This window comes from Corythoichthys intestinalis, chromosome 16 (assembly GCF_030265065.1).
Source record: "Corythoichthys intestinalis isolate RoL2023-P3 chromosome 16, ASM3026506v1, whole genome shotgun sequence".
Lineage (NCBI taxonomy): Eukaryota > Metazoa > Chordata > Actinopteri > Syngnathiformes > Syngnathidae > Corythoichthys > Corythoichthys intestinalis.
Genome location: NC_080410.1, coordinates 18357004 through 18378178, shown reverse-complemented (window position 1 = coordinate 18378178; position 21175 = coordinate 18357004). Strand labels below are relative to the sequence as shown.

Below are 21175 nucleotides of genomic sequence, written 5' to 3'. Positions count from 1 at the left end.
CCATGTCCTATGGTCTGATGAGATGGAGATTAATTTGGTTGGTTCCGATGGTCTCAAGCATGTGTGGCGGCGACCAGGTGAGGAGTACAAAGATAAGTGTGTCATGCTTACATCAAGCATGGTGGTGGGAATGTGGGGCTGCATGAGTGCTGCAGGTGTTGGAGTTTCATTCCATTGAGGGAAACATGAACTCCAACATGTACAGCGAAATACTGCACCAGAGCATGATCCCCTCCCTCCAGAAACTGGGTCGAAGGGCAGTGTTCCAGCATGACAATAACCCCAAACACACCTCCAAGATGACCACTGCTTTACTGAAGAGGCTGAGCGTAACGGTGATGGACTAGCCAAGCCTGTCTCCTGACTTGAACCCAATAGAACATCTTTAGGGGATCCTCAAGCGGAAGGTGGAGGTGCGCAAAGTCTCAAATATCCGGCAGCTCTGCAACGTCGTCATGGAGCAGTGGAAGAGCATTCCAGTGGCAACCTGTGAAGCTCTGGTCAACTCCATGCCCAGAAGAATAAAGGCAGTTCTGGATAACAGTGGTGGCCACACAAAATATTGACAGTTGTCATGTTGTATGTTAAAATTGACAACTTTCACTAAGGGGTGTACTCACTTTTGTTGCCAGGGGTTGAGATATTAATGGGTATAATTTGAGTTATTTTGAGGGGAAAATGAAGTAATTCTATTACATGAGCTGCACACTGACTACTTTTCATTGGGTCAAAGTGTTATTTTGTCAGTGTTGTCCCATGAAAAGATACACTTAAATATCTGCAGAAATGCGAGGGGTGTACTCACTTTTGTGATACACTGTAACAGTCACAGGGATATATTCCACCTACCCTTTGAAAAATGAGTTATACTGATGAAGCTCACTTCTTTGGGTACCTTCGACAAATTTACAGTACATACATGCTTTGTCTCGTCACCACAATGCAATGGCTATGGCGATGGCCAAAACGCACACAATAGCAGCTTGCATACTGCATGCATCCTAGGCATATGAAATTGGATTAATCAGTGTCTATAGGATTAATACAAAATTCAAAATAATTATATATTTATAAGGTGCAATGGAGGAAATACAGCTGTACATAAAAATTACTCTATCTGCTTTCATCTCTAATTCTGTTCAGGGTTAGAAAGTGCTGGAGCCTACCGCTGCTACCCGTGGGCACACATGCATAACACATTTTTTCAGCAAAATTGTAAGATACTTTAGTGGTGTAAAATATCAGTACTAGAGATACTCAAAACTAACTATACTATGTGTAGCCATTGCGGTTTATTGAAGTCTACTTATTAAACTGCTAAGTGTTCTGCGAACTGCAAGTTTTAGACACAAATACCGAAATATTACAAAATTATCATGGACATTATTGGAATAAAGAAACCCAAAATAAAACAGAATCTAGTGAACAAAAGTGGAAAATAATTTAATGTAACCATTATTTGCTTTATTTTTTTTTTCTCTTCTTTACATGCAAGTCAGGCTTTGCCTCTCCTGAATGACAGCACATCCTTGAAGCAATAGAAATATTAGAAACATCTCTCACTGTGACGACGTTCCACAGCATGACGTTGAGACACGTTTTAAATATATATAAACAAAAGTCAATATTATCTTAAGGCAGACTTATTTGTGTAATTGTACATGTCCATCAGGTCTGTGTGCATAATGTGAGGAAGATTTAGGATTATGTGGCTGGACAAAACCACAATGCATCCTACCGGACAGCAATCTGATTTATTCAGCTTATAATGACGCAGGGCGCACTCAAAAAAATGAAACATGGTATTTATGCAAGAACCTTATTTCAAGTGGTTTCACGCAACTGCTTTAAGTAACTATTAAGTTATGTAGTTAAATGAAAAATGCCTAAATGATTTAAATAAGTTAAGCAATTGCTATTCAAACGTTTTGCATGTTTTCTTACAATAGGAGTGTTGTTAATATTCTGGATGAGTGGGGGACCCAAGTGCAGATCATGGGCCTAACTGGCAATTGTACCCAACTGTTGCGCTCGCGAGAGGTAACAGAGGGACTTTGCATCCCTTAAGTAAGCACAGAAGTCAGGCTCACTATTATGTATTTTTTCAAACGAACACACTCCAGCTATTTACAGACAACGATACTTAGTCGTGGTTTTACTTCACCCACAAGTCTTTGCGCCTGCTTTGTTTTCTGACATGTGCACTTATACTGGGTGTGGCTGATTAACTCTACTAGTATATTTAATTCTGCCAGGGGTTTCTGTGTTCAACTCACTTAATTAACACTGCAACAAGAGCGATCTTAACACTACTAGTGTGAAAGCAACACTCAAGTCAACACCAATAATATAAGAAATAATTTACACTAAAAAATCAACTCCACAGATTTTGCTGAATGGCAACCTTATATAATCATACAATTTGTGCAATTACCTTTACATATATATTTAGCAATCCATTTTCATAAGTGTTTTAACTCCCTTACATCATAAATACAATTTTGGGTTCAGTGATTTGTAAAAACAGAAAGCTAATATGTATATACAGTAAAAAAAAAAAAAAAAAAAAAAAAATTTATTGTATTTTATTTTATTTAATCACGTTACATATATTTATAGCAATGATTTTTCATAACTGTTTTAATTGAATGTATTACAGAATTAATACAACAATGGATTCAGCAATGTGTAAAAATGCAAAGCTCATGCTTATATACAATGAAAAACACCTATTTAAAAGTTATTATAACGTTACATTAAGCAATACTTATGCATATGTCTTTTAATTGACTCTCTTACATGATAAATACAACAATGGATTTAGTCATGTGTAAAAACACAAAACTAATGTGTATATACAATGAAAAACAAGTATTTAAAAGTGGAAATAATGCATGGGCATTTTTTTGAGTGCGCTAAGGTTACCACGAGAGTTTGTAGTATGAAGAAAAAAGCTTCAAAACTAAAATAAGTACAAAACTTGACCAATGTACTATATGTCAAGATCTCGAGGACAGATTGAATGGATGAAAACATGCTAGTGAGTTTATCAAAAGATTAATACTCAAAATATAGACATACAGTAATCATGTACACACAAACAAAATCATGCTCTTAAATATTTTAATGTGCAAATGGGTCACTTAAGCACGATTTCCTATTCAAACATTTCCATAAAACACTCACACATATACAATCATTCTGTTTAAGCACATTATTATTATTATTATTTTATAAATAGTGTATAAGACAAACGAAATTGACTATAGGCAATTGCGCTATATGAGATAGTCAAGTATGGAGTTGAAGAAAATGTGTATTAAAAACTGTCACATTAGTCTTCAGTCCAACTGGATGTATCTTTTTTAACTTGTAATGAGTGAATGAATGTTTTTTTTTTTTTTTCATCTACTTCTTTTTTGTTTTTATTATTATTTTTATTTTAAACCGTTTGAATACATTTCTGTCACCAGCCTGCCTGCAGCATGCAAGCTGGCCTCCGACTATAATGGCTACTTTACACAAATCAAAAGCGTCCGCTCCTTTTTAAAGAAATGAGAGAATAGACGCAGTTCGGGCGGGTTCGAGTTGCCCTGCCAAGGTCAACATTCCTAAATGGAACGTTGCCCAGAGGATCTTTTGTCTTAAAAGTTGATCTTAAAACCTGCAGCCAAGACGTCACAAATGGGCCTTGCTCGTAACGCAGACTGAAGTTTGTGTGCGCATATAAATCTTTGCTCGTCCAATTCCTATAATGCAGGTACAAAGAAAAACTTCTCAAAATCAATTTAACATTTATATTTTTGATGGGTGGCGTTGCATTTGCTCTATTCCGTAAGTCGAGGGATAGGCCTGTTACATAACCGTGCCAAATGACTGCCCTTAAAACAACGAATGTTCACCTCTTTAGTGTGTAAGAACATAATAAATCCGTTAAAAAGCATTTCGTTGCTAAGCAGATTATTAAAGCGCCGTATTATGTTTTTAGGCCTTATGTTTATTAGAGCAGGAGATAGAGTGTTTTAAATGGGGAAACAGCATTTTAAGTCCAAAATCAGGCTAATTAAGACTTAAGCCTTAATTATTATATTAGTCTAATCAGATGTATTATGTTTTATTTGGCCTTTTTCGTTAATTCTTCATTGAACGTCAATTAGCAGACGTGTTTTTGCGAGTGTGTTAAATTAAAAATACATTATTTTCTTGGCTGGACGCGCAATCACTTAAAACGACATGCTGATATTAAGAACATAATTAATTTTTTAACAGTTACATTCTTCAAAGATATTTGTGGCCTTTAAAAAAATGGATACAACTTCACAGAAATTCGCATGTACAAAGAGACGCCATTTGGTATACACCCATCATTGTGTTATTATTTTAATTTACAAAATACATTAAAAATAAAAACTAACTAAATAAAAAAAAAAAGAAAGGAAATCTCACCTATTTTATCTTAATTTTGTTTGTTATTCATTTAAACCTTACCTCTCAATGGTGCATATAGGGAATCAAAGCAGCATGTTAAATTCAATCGAATCACACTGGCTTTGATAAAAAAAAAAAAATAATAATAATACAATTTAAAAAGCTGCATGCTCGTTGAATCATTTCTTTTATAATATATAATCTATATTATTATAATATATAATGTATAATATATATTTGTATATAAGAAACTAAATCCAGAACGGTCAAACAGTAGGGCAAAAAAAAAAAAAAAAAAAAAAAACAGCATGAAAAAACAACAAACTCTGGAATGCATACCCCTTTCCATAAATTAAGATTGAATGTTAAAAGAAACGGTAAAAACAAGTGCAATCTAAAGAACTAAAAACATACTGATTTTCTGCCTTTGAGATGTGACTCAACAGCCACGCTGTTAAAAACAACAGCTTCCAAAAATATTAATCGAAATTCCATTTACTGTATATCCATAATAGCCTCCTTTATTGCACCTGTGCAAATTTTTTTTGTTTTAAGCATGATGACCTAACCCACGGGGTTCACGTCAGTGTGGAATACATTATATTTTGGCACTCTATCCGTACAATGACAATGTGTTTTATTCTTTCATTCAATGGACACTCATTGAATGCCACTGACGACGCTAGACGTCAAATCCATTTTGACTGGGAGGAGCGAATGAACGAATTGTATACTGAAACATGCGCATTCACAGCCAGTCCTCCTGGTTTAATGAAGTAGACGTCCATAGTTGTCAATGGCTGGCAATGAGTTTTAGAGTGTTATTGGTGCCATAACCAAAGAGTATTTATGTTTTTATTCATTTTACATCTTAGTCATTTGTAATTGTATTTAATAACAAAAGGGCGATTAAAAACAATGTATATATATTTTTCAAATACAATATTTGTGAATATACTGTATGTGTGTGTGTGTGTGTGCGCGCACGCCAGGTCTTTATGAGGTTATGGTTAGGTTTTATAACTAACCAAAAAATATTGTCATTTGCCCTATTAGGGGTTAAGGAAAATCGTCTAAGCGTGTTTGACTTCGGTTTGCGAATTTATCATCGCAAAAACATTTTAGATATGATATGAAATTGTGAATGTAAGGTTTTATGTGAACTGCAGCCGCTTGAGTTTTTATGGCATCCTTGCAGATCACATGGGTTACCTCCTTAGGATTTGGTTATTTTCATCAGCTCCCTATCCTTCTTATATTGCATTAAGCCCCCCCATCCAAAAATAACGTGTTTTGACGAGCGGCATCGTGGCACCCGAACCGCTGCCCGCTCCCTCCCGTCCTCGTGAATGAGCGCGTCGGCCCCGAGCTTCCCCTATAGCTGCATGCGCTGTAGCCGGTGCAGGCTCGCTAATCCCCCTGCGTCCACGCTTTACTCTGAGCCGGTATTTAATTCCTGTAAACCCCCAGCTGCCGCCCTGCTTCCTCACTGAGCACGACAGACTGTGCACCGCTGCGGTTATTAATAATTCAGCCGCCCTCCGCTCGGCTTCCCTGGCCGCGGCCGCAGGAGGACACCGTGCGTCCTCGCCTGGTGCCGCTCGGCTGCGTGAGCGCGTACAGCGACAGCTTCTTTTTCTTCTTCTATTTCGCAATTTGGTTGTTCCTAAAGCAGTTCATCGAAGGGCGTCCGCTTTCGTCGGCTCAACGAGCACTGGAGATTTCATTCGTGGCTCTCGGCAACTTTCCCCGCACGTGGAGCGAGGAGAGGACCGTGGTTTAGTGAAAGCATGCAGCTGGGTCGAATCGCTGAGCGGTTCGGTTGACGAGACTTGCACAAGAGAGGGGGTGAAACCGCAGCCCAAACTCGGGCGAAATTCATGGAAATATGACGCACCTTGCGTGAAGAAATCAGGAAACAGACGACTTGGATTACAGCCTGAAGTTTACATTACAAAAAAAAAAAAAAAAAAGAACAACAACAATGTTTACCAGACCGTGTTTGCTTCCGGTATTATAAAACCGAGCTGAACGAGAAAACGAGCTTTCTTTTCTCCCACAAACTTTTTTTTTTGGAAGACAAACTTTTTTGGGGAGTGGAAAATGGGTCTCTGAGAGGGTCTTGGCATCTTTCCCTACACCACAATGGTACGTGCTGTGTAAACCAATAATTTGCTCATTTGTGCAGTCGGGTTTAAACGTTGCATTTAATAACATGCATTTAGCCAAGTTTGGGATTTATTGCTAATATGTCCAAGGTCCTACCACATCACGTTTACATCTCTTAACCCTTTATTGGGGAAGTGACTGTTCTTGATACTTAAAATAATAAAAGTTGATTTAACCACATGTTTACATTTAACGAATAAATACAAATAAAATAATGCTAACAAATTTAATAAGATTCAAATGAACAAAAACAAAAATGTATTTCAGTTTTGGCCCTCAATAACACTCATTTTTGTCCCATTGGATTTAACTAATTGTCAGCCATACTGTATATCCAATACATTTAAACTGTGAGAACTGACTGTGAATGCTCATCCTTCATTGCCACTGACTGTGCTAGACGTCCAATTCATTTTGACTGGGAGGGGCGACTGAATGAATGTTTATTCACCGCTTCCAGTCAAAAGGAATTGGACATTTAGCACTGTCAATGGCAGTCAATGTGTTTAATGAGTACCTTACAAAGGGTTGCAAAAAATATATAATAATATGAACAAAAAGCATTCTAAATTGTGTCGTTATGTGTCACTAAGAAGTATACTATTTATGTTTCTTGATCTCTGAGCTGTCATGATGAGTCAGGTCTTGATATGCCCCTGCTTTACTATTAATAGTTCCATATATGATATGCACTATCATATCATACGGTGTAAGCAGACAACGAAAAAGCACCCTACAAGTTGTGTAACGGTTGGTGACTTACAAAGTCAAAGTTATCTTTGGAAACTTGACTGAAAGTGCTTCTTAAAATAAGTGACTTTTTGGGTAACTTTGCAAAATGTGTCTTTTATGCAGTTGGCAAAATTCAGTGCTATCCTTAAACACAAAAAAGCAAAAGCTTATGAGATTCCTCCGGGATTTTTTGCTCAATTCATTTTACCAATTCCAGACACAATTCCTTGTTTTCCATTCCATTTACTCAAATTGGCAAATGATGCAAAACCTCGTCACGGACTTTCAGGTACTTTAACAAAAAATAGTGTGCCATTTACAGATGAACTGTTATATATAACTTGCACACCGTTGACCCTCAGATGAGTTCTATTTTCTCTCTTTTCCAGCATTGAATTTGAGCCAGTTGTTACGGGAACCTCCCACATACAACCTTGGCACTTCCAGCAAGCCATCTTATTTGCACATGAATATGGGAGATTATTAGTATGAATAATTATTTGTTTACATGAATCTGAGCTAACGTGGCAGCTGTTCAAAAAAAAAAGCTCCTCGGTAAAAAGGATACAGAATTCAGGACAAGTCTCGTGTGGGATTATCATGACTTGTGATTCTCCCACCCATCTTACTTTTTAAAATAACAAAGTTAACACGAAATAATTTTGCAGTTTGATGAATATATTAGGGTTGAATGATATGGCCTAAAAATAAAATCTTTTTTTTTTTTACAATGATTTTTTTTTCCCCTTCCAACTTCTTTTTTGAATTTATTTGTCCTTCCCAGTCAAAATGAATTGGACGTTTGGCAGCAGCAATGGCACTAAAACGTAAGCATTCACATCCAGTGCCCCCAGATTAAATGAAGTGGATATTTATCCTTGACAATGGCAGGTAATGACGTAAATACTATGCAATTTAACAAAAAACTCAAACAACAACTTTAGATTGCTATTGGGGGCAGAAAAAAACTATACTATGTTATTGTTTTTATGGCATCAGGAGCAGAGCTTAGGAAGGTTCTGGGGATGAGGCCGCACCCAGGTCCGGGCCTTTATGGTGCCCGATTTGCGTGGTTGGGCGAGGGGAGGGTCAAACAGGAAGATAAGATGATGTGTGGAACTGTAATATAGTGTCGAAAGGGCACTTTTACATTAGAACAAGAGGACCAGGGTCCGGTTGGAGAGCTACCTCGCAACAACACTTAGAAATAACTTTTTGAAAAGGTCCAGTATTTACACTGCGCACACTGAACTTTCCGTGTAGAATCACAACGACGCACTCATTGATTGGACACATTTTGAAAAGGAAATGTCTCCCTCCTGGGAGAGGAGTGAGCATGTAGCGTCACAACAGCTACACGTAATGTAGCATAAGCGCACCATGCTCCACTTACATTCACAAGCGAAGTAATGTGCGCTTAAAGCGGACTGAGACCCACGATCTTTGAGCGGACCAGAGTTCGTTTGTTTGGTCCGAACTAGAGTTCAGATGCACTTTCACATTTGCAAAACGAAGCGGACTGTCTGAGAAAAAGAACTCTTGTCTGTTTAAAAAGGACCATATAGTGCTAGTGTAGAAGCGCTTTTTTTTTTGCCTTGTAATTCTAACAATATTTTATTCCTGTCCGCACTGTTTAGGGCGCATTCATAAACTCTTTGCTCTTGCAAGGGACAAATGCATTTGTGCAGAACACGCCTGCACAAAAAGTAGCAGCCTTGTTTGCGACATCATGGTCCGCGTCGTCACCTCTGAACTGGAAGCTTATAATTTTTCGGCGTTGTTCGATGACATATTCAAGCGTAAAATTTACAAGCTCTTTCAGTTGTAAAAAGAGGAGCAGCAAAGCCGCCTATGTACCATTCACTTCCATTGTTTACAATGCCATAATGCGTAATGGCAATGGCATGCACCGTGACGTCACTTCCTTTTCATCCCATTATTATATGGACAGGCTGGCTATACTAGGCAGTTGATGCGCCGTTCAAGAAATTATGTGCTCCTCTAGCCCGTGTAATAGAATCTCAGGACAAGAAGTACATTAGTGTAGCCGACATGCCGCTTAGTCTAACTAATTACATGTTTAGGGCCACCATCCGTCCTAGTTTAGACGAAGCCTAAGTGTTGTCTAAAAGGGCAGACGAAAGTGTGCAGGGCCTCGCGAATAATTGTCCACTTGCACCCTCCCTCCTCCTCGGACGGTCCACTTCGTTTATATGCATCGCACCCGGGCCCTATTCACATTAGTTCCACCACTGTGTGGAGGTATGATTATTGCAGCACACTGTGTGTTTGTGCCACATCATTAAATACTGTATATTAAACACACTGGCAACTTCGCAGTGAAACCGAGAACAGTTAAACCGCAATGTCAAGTAGTAATACCTGAGGCCAAGTAGTTGTCCATTTTTGCCGTTTATTACTTTGACGCACCTTATTTTGCGGCCCAAAACACCCAATGCATTTTTATTCAGGGCTTAAACACTCAATACTCGTGGTAATGTGGCTGAATAAATAGCACACCCGGTTTACAGTTCTGAGATCAAGCGTTCAATCAAGGGTTCCGGCCTTCCTGTGTAAAGTTTGCATGTTCTCTCCGTGCCAGCGTGGGTTTTCTCCAGGTACTGGTTCCTTCCCACATCCCAAAAACACATACACTGTAGGCTTGATTGAACACACCAAATTGTCTTTAGGTATGAGTGTGTTTATGGTTGTTTGTCTGCTGTTGTCCTGCAACTGACTGGCAACCAATTCAGGGTGTAACCCACTTACTGCCTATAGTTAGCTGGCACCATGCGGGACGGAAGACGAATGAATGAACACTCAATACAGTTCCAGATTACTGTAATAACTGTAAAATAGTTACCTCCACCAGTAGGCGTAACCTACGGAAGGCGAATGTTAATTATTTAGTTCTGTAAGTCTTTTTGTATGTTTGTGTCCAAGATAACTCAAGAACAAATAAGGAGATTTTTAACTAACTTGCAGCAAACTTTTAACAAAGTGGACATTCAGTATTGGCGTATTGAGCTCAAACTCCCAGAACTGTCAGAAAAGGAATTTAGCGATAATTTGATAACGAATTAGCCTATTTAACTCACATTTTCTGGGTAGGTGATATGACGAGGAAAAAAAAGGGTCAAAGGTCACAGAGGTAGACAATATGGCGATACTCTGAATTTGGTGCCTAGGCGGAGGTATGCTCTCTCAGTGTGCTGCTCTAGTTGGAAAATCCTTTCACCTTTAATGGCCTAATGCTGCTGTTAAACTCTGATGATAGTGGGACTAAGCAGTATTTAGCCACAGACGAGGCAGACTCCAACTTCTAAGGAAGTTTCAATTTGTCACTGATACTGAGGTTAATATTCTTCATTTTCTGTCTTTCATTAAGTTTGGATGACAAAGTTTGGCATATTAAACATGAGCATTCACAGCCAGTCCGCCTAATTTTAATAAATTGTCTTCTTTCCTTGTCAATGGCAGGCAATGTGTTCAATACTGTGAAGAAAAACAATAACTTTGCAGTGTTATTAGGGGCCATACTCAGAGTATATTTCTGTTCATTCTTGTTCAAAACTATTATTAGTTTTTAATCGCAGAATATATACCGTTTATATATTATATGAGATCTGGCGTTAGATATGTGGGGATCACTTTTTGGGTCATGTAGGCTGCACTACCAAATGCTAATATTGTAGCTTACATAAGAATAAATGTGATGTCCACAGATGTGCCAGGTTTTTATATGGTTAATATTTTTTTATTACCAAAAATAGCCACTTGCCTTATAAAGGGTTAAACATTGTTAAATGTTGACCAAAATAAAGTGCAAAACTTCTGGCTTGAACTTCTGTCTCCCCCTGTTTGTGCTGTCAGCCCCCAAATACAAAGTGATAACTTAACAAAGAAACACAACTCTTCCTCGTGGAGTAGGCTATTGAAATAACAGGTCGCTACATTTCTTTTTTGGCAAAACAAAACAACAACAAAAACTCAAATTATTTTTTTTTAATCATCCACATTAAAAAAAACTCCAATTAATTCATAACATTGATTTATTTAAGTCTTACAATCTTAAGTAGTATTTTTGTTTTTTCACAGCAAGTCTTACAGATAGCACTGTTAACACTCTCACTGCTACCCGTGCTTCAATTACTTTGTCAAGACTTAACTCTTGTACTAATTGGTTTCACAGGACATCCAGGCGGCACACCAGCTGTGTACCAGAGTCATTTGAATCTACTTAATTTGGAAATGAGTTGCTATTACTGTGTCATTTTAATTTGAAATAAAATCACAGCAACAATACATGTATTTTTCCGTTCTCACTCCTCTTTAGGGCCTTAATGAGGAATTAGAGCCAATAGCATTATTCATTACACAGAGCTTGCCAGCTCTTTATCACTGCAACAATATTAGCATATTTGTTTGAATTTCCACCATTTTTTTAAGCATTCATAACCAGGTTTAGCATTTTTAATAATCTGGCATCAAATGTGTCTCACCAAACTGAATGCTGAAACAGAACCAATGGCAAGCCCCAGAAACATACTAAAAATCCTTTTAAACACACACTCTGCTCTAATTACTGCCTCCCTCCCTACGCCCTGCCTTGTATTCCTCACCCCTTAGATGCAGGTGTAAAATATCACATTTTCCCAGCATTTCTCCCTAAGGTGGCGCTGGCTTGGGCTCACACAACACCAATTTCCCCTTTCATTTTTTTCGACAAACAACGTCCTCCTCCCATCCCTCCCGTACTTTGATGTGGTTGCCACATCTGCACAGGTTTGTTAGCTGGTGAAGAATGAGGACACAATTAAGACGGAATGAAGTGGGACAAGGCAAGGTGCATGTTGGAAGGCGAGCCTCTGATGCTCTAGAAAGCGATGAGTTCATCGCCTCAAAACGGCGGCAAAGGGATCAGAAGGCTGTTCACTAATTGTGAGCGTACCTGCCTCTCATGATCGCTTCGAGACTGCTGAGACCCAGGTGGTTTATGAGCGGGTGTGTGAAGACTGAGAGATGGCGAAGGGTGGGCCATATGTATATGTGCTCTGATTAATCCAGCGCCATGAAACCTGGCCAACTTCACCATCCCTATTAAGAGCTGTCATGCTTTATGTGAGGTGGCGATAACTGAGAAGGCAGATGAGGTACTCCACAGAGAGAGATTAATACCACACACTTTACTGTACTTGCTTGACTTCAGTCAAATTGCTGTTTGACATCTCTGTACTGCATACCTAATTATGATTTATTTATTCTTTTGTGTGCGCGAGTCTACATACATACTTTTAAATTACACCACCTGCAATACCAAACTGCAGTGCAGTGAACCTTAGTAAATTTTACCCTTTATAAGGCAAGTGCAATAAATAAACTTAAACATTAGGGCTGAGACTAATGATTATTTTTATAATCGATTAATCAGAGGATTACTTAAACGATTAATCGGATAAATGTCACTATTTCAATTACCTTCACAATTTAACTTAAAGTTGTTTTAGGAATGTTGTATATGAAGACAAAATGGATGACTATTTCCTTCAACAATAATATTTTATTACAGCTTCCTGACTTATGTGTACTGTAGTCTACAACTGTACTGTTTTAAGTTGTTAAAGTGTTTAATGAAGGTTCTGAGTATAAAACATTAAAATAAGTTCTAAGTACACAAATCAGACAAAAGTCCTGTTCATTCAAATTAATAAAAAAGTACTGATGATTGACATTTTTTTCTTGCTACTATTTTCTTCAAACAAACTAAACAACAAAATAGAATGCAGAAGAGGGAGACTGTAATGAATCAGTTTTCTTTATCAAACAGGTGTTGTGATGGCTATCACTACAGTTGTTATAAATACAATCCAAATACAATTTCAAAGCACACTCTCTTGTATGGCAATTTACAGTTTGAGTTTGTGATGAAAGAAGATTCTAAGCTTTTATATGAATGGGTTCATGTGTATGGTTTCTTTATAAAAAGAAATAACACAACTTTACTATCTAGAAATAACTCAATTGCTAATATGCTTGTCCAAAACACAATACAAACGGACACTTAAGACACTGTTTAGCATAATAGCTAACTAGCTTACCGCTCTGTGCTAAGTACCATATTGGCCCGAATATAAGACGGCCCTGATTATAAGACGACCCCCTCTTTTTCAAGACTCAAGTTTGAAAAAAGACTTTTTGAACGCCAAATTAATTTTTATACAGAAAATAATTACAGTACATTTGAAACAAATGATTATAACAATACATTTGAGAGAAAAAGCATGCTATTTTGCCTCACTCAAATCTTAATATCTGAACATTTAAATATGTAAACTAAAGTGCAATCACATTCGTAAATGAATGGCTTCTGGTTTTTGAAATGTATATAAACCAGTCTATTGTGATAAAACAACAAAATTGCAATAACTGCATTAACCATCAAAGTGAGGTCTAACTGTAACTGTAGTCTTGAAACAAATCTGAATAAGGAAAAACATTGCAATAAAATAATGCAAACAGGTTAAACTTGAGAGTAGCTGAGATCTGTCATGACAGAACATTACCCCTCAAGTTCAGCATTCGCTTCAATGATATCTGGCGCCATCTAGCGTCGTGAATGGGTATAATGTCTAGACCACAAATATAAGACGACTCCCACTTTTTCAGTCTTATTTCAATGCAAAAAACACCGTCTTATATTCGGGCCAAAACGTTAGTAACGTCTCAACAAAGAATACAAACAATACAATTGGCTCCATTTACTCACCTCTGACAGAGGCACACAGGATCTAACAACAGACAATCTAACTATCGACACGTCGTAATATTATTGATTCAGCAACCTAGCAGCAGTTGCAGCAGTGAACTCTCTCTCTCTCTTGCTTTAATCACTGGCACGCGCGCAATTTCATATTACACCCAAACAAGGAGCCAAACGGGATTGCTCATAGCTGCTGGCAAAAATCGATTATCAAATTAGTTGGCAACTAATTTATGAATCGATTTTAATAACTCTAATCAATTAGTTGTTGCAGCCTTATCAAACATTTTGGACTATGTGGGGGCCACAACATTAACATTTGCCATACACTTGTGGCTCTTATAATTACCGGTATTGTTTTTAAAAAGTGTTATTATTAATCATTATTGGATTTTTTTTTTTTTACAAATATTGTTTTAATATACCATACATTTTTCAATGAATAAATTGAATTACAAAATGCAATTTCCAAGAAATTGCATGGGGATGCCTTGGTCTGCTGGTCAGTAGACTCCAATTCTTAACTTCCAATAGATTTTGGGTCAGTTCCTAAAAATTTCAGAGCTTTGTCAGGTTACCTCTTTTAGCCTTTTAAACTCAGATTAATTTAATTTCGTTTTTGTATACAAATTAGGGCTGTCAAACGATTAAAATTTTTAATCGAGTTAATTACAGCTTAAAAATTAATTAATCGTAATTAATCGCAATTCAAACCATCTATAAAATATGCCATATTTTTCTGTAAATTATTGTTGGAATGAAAAGATAAGACACAAGACTAATATATACATTCAACATACGGTACATAAGTACTGTATTTGTTTATTATAACAATAAATCAACAAGATGGCATTAACATTATTAACATTTTCTTAAAGCGATCCATGGATAGAAAGACTTCTAGTTCTTAAAAGATAAATGTTAGTACAAGTTATAGAAATTTTATATTAAAACCCCTCTTAATGTTTTTGTTTTATTAAAATTTGTAAAATTTTCAATCAAAAAATAAACTAATAGCTCGCCATTGTTGATGTCATTACACCATGCTCACTCCCCAAAACCATAAAATCATTTGGACCCAAGCGCCAGCAGAGGGCGCCAAACAACAAAAAACAAGTACCAAGCGGACATTACACTGCTGTCATTTTAATCTGAGCGGGGCATGTGCGTTAATTGTGTCAAATATTTTAACGTGATTAATTTAAAAAATTAATTACCGCTCGTTAACACGATAATTTTGACAGCCCTAATACAAATGTAATAAAAAGTGGCACAAGTCATCATAGTTGAATGGGCTGTGAACACATTTGTACAGAAAAAGTTGGGCCCCAAGGTCAAAAAGGTTGAGAACACCTTTCTAGGGCACACGCTCACTTGACACATAGCTTATGGGCTCGCTTGTGACATTTAAGTTCAGATTTGTCGAAAGCATTCTATTCTGTGCTCAAGCATAGTACACTTTGCCTGGCTTCAGCACAACTGGAAGAGTTGCGCGTGAGCATGGCATGACTTTTCATTCGAAGCCGGCCAAATTAGACACATTGTAACAATAACTGCTACATTTGAAAGTAGAAGTAACCAGAACAACTTGATATCCTTGAAACCTACAAAGTCACAGCGCAAGTATGCCTGATCATTCACCGGTCCGTAATGTTGATATTTCGTAAACTATAATTACCTCTATTGTACTTCTTGCCAGTTGTTAATGATTGCCACAACTTTGCTCAACTGAAGTAAACATAGACGAACGACTGTACTAATTCACTAATGTATTATGATGCTGGTGCTGAATCTTCCCGGTAAACAAATAAATCAATACACAAACAAATAAATAAATAAATGTGAATTTCAATAAGTTTGTCACTATTAGACATTCAATCCTTCCTAACATTTGTTTATTCATTGCCAGCCCTCTTGCTTCAAAATTCTAGTGCCGTCGATGGCAGCCAATGAGTTAAGCACTGCATCTACTGGCACTGCCATGGATAAACTGTGAGTCTTATTGTTTTTGAGGCTCCTCTTACAATACTTTTTATTCACTAGTGGGCGGTGCATTTCGAACCTAGACCTGCAGCGACAAGAGACGATCTGTAGAAAGTAGAGGTATAAAATTACTCCTGATGTATGTGCCAGACTAGTAGGCAACTACAAGAAACGTCATACTGCTTAGTTTGCTAAGGGGGCTTTTTCCACTTAGTATTTAGTCATATTTTGTTATGGAGTCAAATCATTATTTCCTTTGATGAGCTCCAATTTAATTTATATTTTTCATTTAACTAAGGAAAGTAAGTTAACATACTGTATAAACACTATCTTATAGCAAGGAATGAAATATAAAGTGTTGTTATTTGAACTGGCATGTCTGATAAACAAAGTTTTATGGCATCATTACAGACATTAAAAAAATTAAGCCTTTATGTATGCAGAAAAACACGCATATGCAAACTATGACACGGGATTGCACTTGAACAAATACATGAACAGACACATACATAAACACAAAACTATAATAAGCCTCAGACTTTGGCCAACCAAGTTGCGGTTTGAAAAAAAGAGACACAGGCTATTCATATCCTGCCGAATGAGAGGTTACAGCTTGAGCCATTTCCCTTTGACTCTTAACGCTAACTCAGGAAGCGCATCTACTTGTGAGATTTTAATCACATTGGTTGGTAGTAGGTCAGACAGGTGGCACGATTAGGGCAACATTGACATTAGGTTTTTGTTTTTGAAGCCAAGCTTCATCATTTCTAATGAGTTAAGCACAAGCCATATGAATTGTTAGCACAATAGGAATTTGAATCATCCAGGGACTAAGAAAACACTGCTCATGGCATTCGGCCTCAGCATCAATCCACTCTTGTCATCATCAATTGGTGGGATAACACCGGAGGAAAACCATTTGAAACCATTTGTCCCACTAAATGGTGCTCTTGTCAACTTCTCTTGGCTTTCTTTTAAGCTCTTAAACTGGCCGGTCCAGCAGAGGGATATATTTTACTCTGTTTATAATCACAGAGTAGCTCAAAAGAAGGCAGATTGGCAATTCTAAGTGCCTGTTTCTGTTAGGAGTTTTTGTGCTGCAAAATGACTTGTGAACAACAAATCAGGTTCAGTCATGCTAAAAAATAAGTACGTGGTAAATGAAAGCATCAGGGAATCATGATGATAGATTGTAAAAACCTTTATCGCCAGCTATCTATCCTTTTTCCTTCTGTTGTCATCTATTATGGAGGAAGCTTTCAATTGAATTCTTAACTTGACCAAGCATATTGGCTTCATTGGTTTTGTAGCAAGAAAAATAAAAGGAGCAGCAAAGTCGAAGTGGTTAACACTATGGTTAAGCCTGTACTACTGTATCCATACTAAATAGGTGCAGTATATTAGGGCTGTAACTGATGGTGTAGTGATACAGTGATGAAAATAAATATCTGAACGCCCTGCGATTTTGCAAGTTCTCCCACTTAGAATTGATGGGCAGATTTGAAATTTTCACGGTAGGTGCTTGTCCACTGTGAGAGACAATCTAAATAAAATAAAAAATCGCAGTGTATGATTTTTTTTTTTTTACTATTTTTTGTATTATAATGCTGCAAATAAGTATTTGAACACCTGAGAATATCAATGTTAATATTTGGTACAGAAGCCTTTTTTTTTTTTTTACAATTACAGAGATCAAACATTCCTGTAACTTTTCACCTGGTTTGCACAGACTGCAGCAGGGATTTTGCAACACTGCTCCACACAGATATCTTCTGGATCAATCAGGTTTCTGGGCTGTCAATGAGAAGCATGGAGTTTGAGCTTCCTCCAAAGATTTTCCATTGGGTTTGGGTCTGGAGACTGGCTAGGCCCCTCCAGAACCTTGATATGCTTTTTACAAGGCCACTGCTTGGTAATGCTGGCCGTCTGCTTCAGGCCATTGTCATGTTGGAAGACCCAGTCACGACCCATTTTCAATGCTCTAACTGAGGGAAGGTTATTCCCCAAAATCTCACAGTACATGGCCCTGGTCATCCTCTACTTAATACAGTGCAGTCGTCCAGTCCCATGTGCAGAAAAACACCCCCAAAGCATGATGCTACCACCCCCATGCTTTACAGTAGGGATGGTCTCTTGGGATGGTACTCATCATTGGTCTTCCACCAAACACTATGAATGGAATTAAGACCAAAAAGTTCCATTTTAATATCATATGAACACATGACTTTCTACCATGACTCCTCTGGATCATCCAAAAAGGTCATTGGTAAACTTAAAACAGGCCAGGACCTGTGCTGGTTTAAGCAGGGGAACCTTCCGTTCCATGCATAATTTTAAACCAATGACGCCTAAGTGTATTACCAACAGTAACCTTCGAAATGGCTGTCCCAACTCCTTTCAGGTCATTGACCAGCTCCTCCTGTGTAGTTCTTGGCTGATTCCTCACCATTCTTAGGATAATTGAGACCCTTTGAGGTACATCTTGCATGGAGCCCAAGTCCAAGGGACATTGTCAGTCATGTTTGGCTTCTTCCATTTTCTAATAAATGCTCCAACGGTGGATCTTATTTCACCAAGCTGCTTGGCAATTGCTCCGCAACCCTTTCCAGCATTTTATAGGTCTACAATTCTGTCTTTGGTGTCTTTGGACAGCTTTTTGGTCAGTAATTAGTGTCTTCCAGATTGCATGGGGTGGACAAGTGCTTATATGCAGCTAACTGCCTCAAACAGGTCAAAAAGTCAGACTCAAAAAGTCTACCTCCACATCACTTATTCATTAGACTTTTAATACAGTGCAGTCGTCCAGTCCTTGCCTGGCACGGCCAGACTGTTATCCCTGTATTTTCCAAACACTGTGAGAATAGTCTGGACCCAGCTCCTTAATGGCCCCTCGAGCCTGAACGAAATCATCCGTGCAATCAGATTCGTTGATGTGACGTGTTCTTAACGAGCAATGTCACTCTTGCGCAACAGAAGTCGTCTCCACAACAACACAGATGGGGAACAAGAGACCCGAGAATATGTTCCAATCCGCGGTAAATTCAGTTTTGAATTACCAAGAACACAGCGACACAAGTCATTGACAACAGTCTGTCTCGCGCTAGCCATGTTGAATAAACTTCTCCATTCTCCGCTCACGCTAGAGTTTCTTGTCGCTTTACCAACGTCACGTCCGCCCGTCGCTGATTGGTTCACTCCACTGTCTGTTTGCTGTGGCTTGCTCCGCCCTGGAAATTTGATCTGCGGGATGGTCGCCGGAGTCTATCGCTGGAACAGCAGTGAGTCTGGAGTTCCAGGCTTGTCCAGTCCCATGTGCAGAAAAACATCCCCAAAGCATGATGCTACCACCCCCATGCTTTACAGTAGGGATGGTGTTTCTGGGGTGGTACTCATCATTTGTCTTCACCAAACACTATGAATGGAATTAAGACCAAAAAGTTCCATTTTAATCTCATATGAACACATGACTTTCTCCCATGACTCCTCTGGATCATCCAAAATGGTCTTTGGCAAACTTAAAATGGGCCAGGACATGTGCTGGTTTAAGCAGGGGAATCTTCCGTTCCATGATTTTAAACCAATGACGCCTTAGTGTATTACCAACAACAACCTTGGATATGGTGGTCTCAAATCCTTTCGGGTCATTGACCAACTCCTCCTGTGTAGTTCTTGGCTGATTCCTCACCATTCTTAGGATAATTAAGACCCTTTGAGGTAGATCTTGCATGGAGCCCCAGTCCAAGGGACATTGTCAGTCATGTTTGGCTTCTTCCATTTTCTAATAATTGCTCCAACGGTGGATCTTATATCACCAAGCTGCTTGGCGATTGGTCTGCAACCCTTTCCAGCCTTTTATAGGTCTACAATTCTGTCTTTGGTGTCTTTGGACAGCGTTTTGGTCTTGACCATGTCAGTAATTAGTGTCTTCCAGATTGCATGGGGTGGACAGGTGCTTATATGCAGCTATGCCTCAAACAGGTCAAAAAGTCAGACTTAAAAATTCTACCCCCACTCCACTTATTCATTAGACTTTTTAAAGGTGACTAGCAGGTCTTAAAGGCTCACAATTCTAGCTAATAGACAGGTTTTCAAATACTTATTTGGAGCAGTATATTACAAATAAATTGTTTAAAAATTTTGATATGATATGATTTCTGGATTATTTTCTTCAGATTTTTTCTCGTAGTGGACAAGCACCTACCACGAAAATTTCCAACCAACCCATCAATTCTAAGTAGAACTCGCAAAATTGCAGGGTGTTCAAATACTTATTTTCCTCATTGTATATCAGTAATCATAATTACAAAAATTACATTATCATTTAGAGCTGGTGTCCATATACTGTATGAGGACAACACGTTAGGCCATGTAGGCCACAATTGTGCTATACCAAATGTTAGTATTGTGCTCTACAATGGACTACTTTTTTAAAAAGTGACTTTTCTTTTTTGTCGGAATAGTGGTTGTCAAATACTTTTGGCATTAAAATGTTGAAATGTGAGCAAATTATTTCTTTCAGTTGACATAAGTTAAACAAAACAAAACAAAAATAGCTCAAATACGTCTGTGTTTGTTTATATACCAGTCCCAAATACTTCTGTTGAATATTCTATTAAAGTGAATTTGGCAGAGACCCTGATGAAGGGCTTTGAGAGCGACCTGTGTCCGTGTAGATTTATGGGTTAGACTTTTGGCCCGTTCATGTGGCAGAAGTGCGTGTGTGCGTGTGTGTTTGTGTGTGTCAATGATTTTTGCTGAATCAGTGAGCAATGCAGGTGAAATGGCAGTGACAGGAAATGCCATTGTGTTGGAGTATTGTGTGCTGCCACCACAGCTAAACACTTTGCTCTCCATTCAAGTTGCAATGAGTGATGGGCTTCAAGCCTGCGCAGCACATGGGCTCAGGCAGGCGACACACATTATTCAGCAGCATACAGAGACACAGAGAGAGAGAGAGAGAGAGAGAGAGAGAGAGAGAGAGAGAGAGAGAGAGAGAGAGAGAGAGAGAGAGAGAGAATTTCAATTTGATTATAGGAATTAGATATGATTGGATGTGGTTGGACCTCTTACAGCATAATATTTGCCACAAAAACAGCTGTTGAA

The 21175-nt window shown here is 38.2% G+C and overlaps 1 protein-coding gene across 5 annotated transcripts in view; it reads left to right on the top strand.

Annotated features, from left to right (window-relative positions):
• The first annotated feature begins 5809 nt into the window (after positions 1-5809).
• nfixb (nuclear factor I/Xb) overlaps positions 5810-21175 on the top strand; it is a 253102-nt gene continuing 237736 nt past the window's right edge. For 2 of the 5 annotated variants that reach the window (XM_057861285.1, XM_057861282.1), the window contains exon 1: positions 5812-6576. In XM_057861285.1, the coding sequence (XP_057717268.1) occupies positions 6574-6576 (3 nt within the window). In that variant the 5' untranslated portion in view covers positions 5812-6573. Of the gene's footprint in view, positions 6577-21175 lie in introns of all 5 variants that reach the window. The other 3 variants (XM_057861280.1, XM_057861290.1, XM_057861297.1) reach the window with 3 other exon arrangements.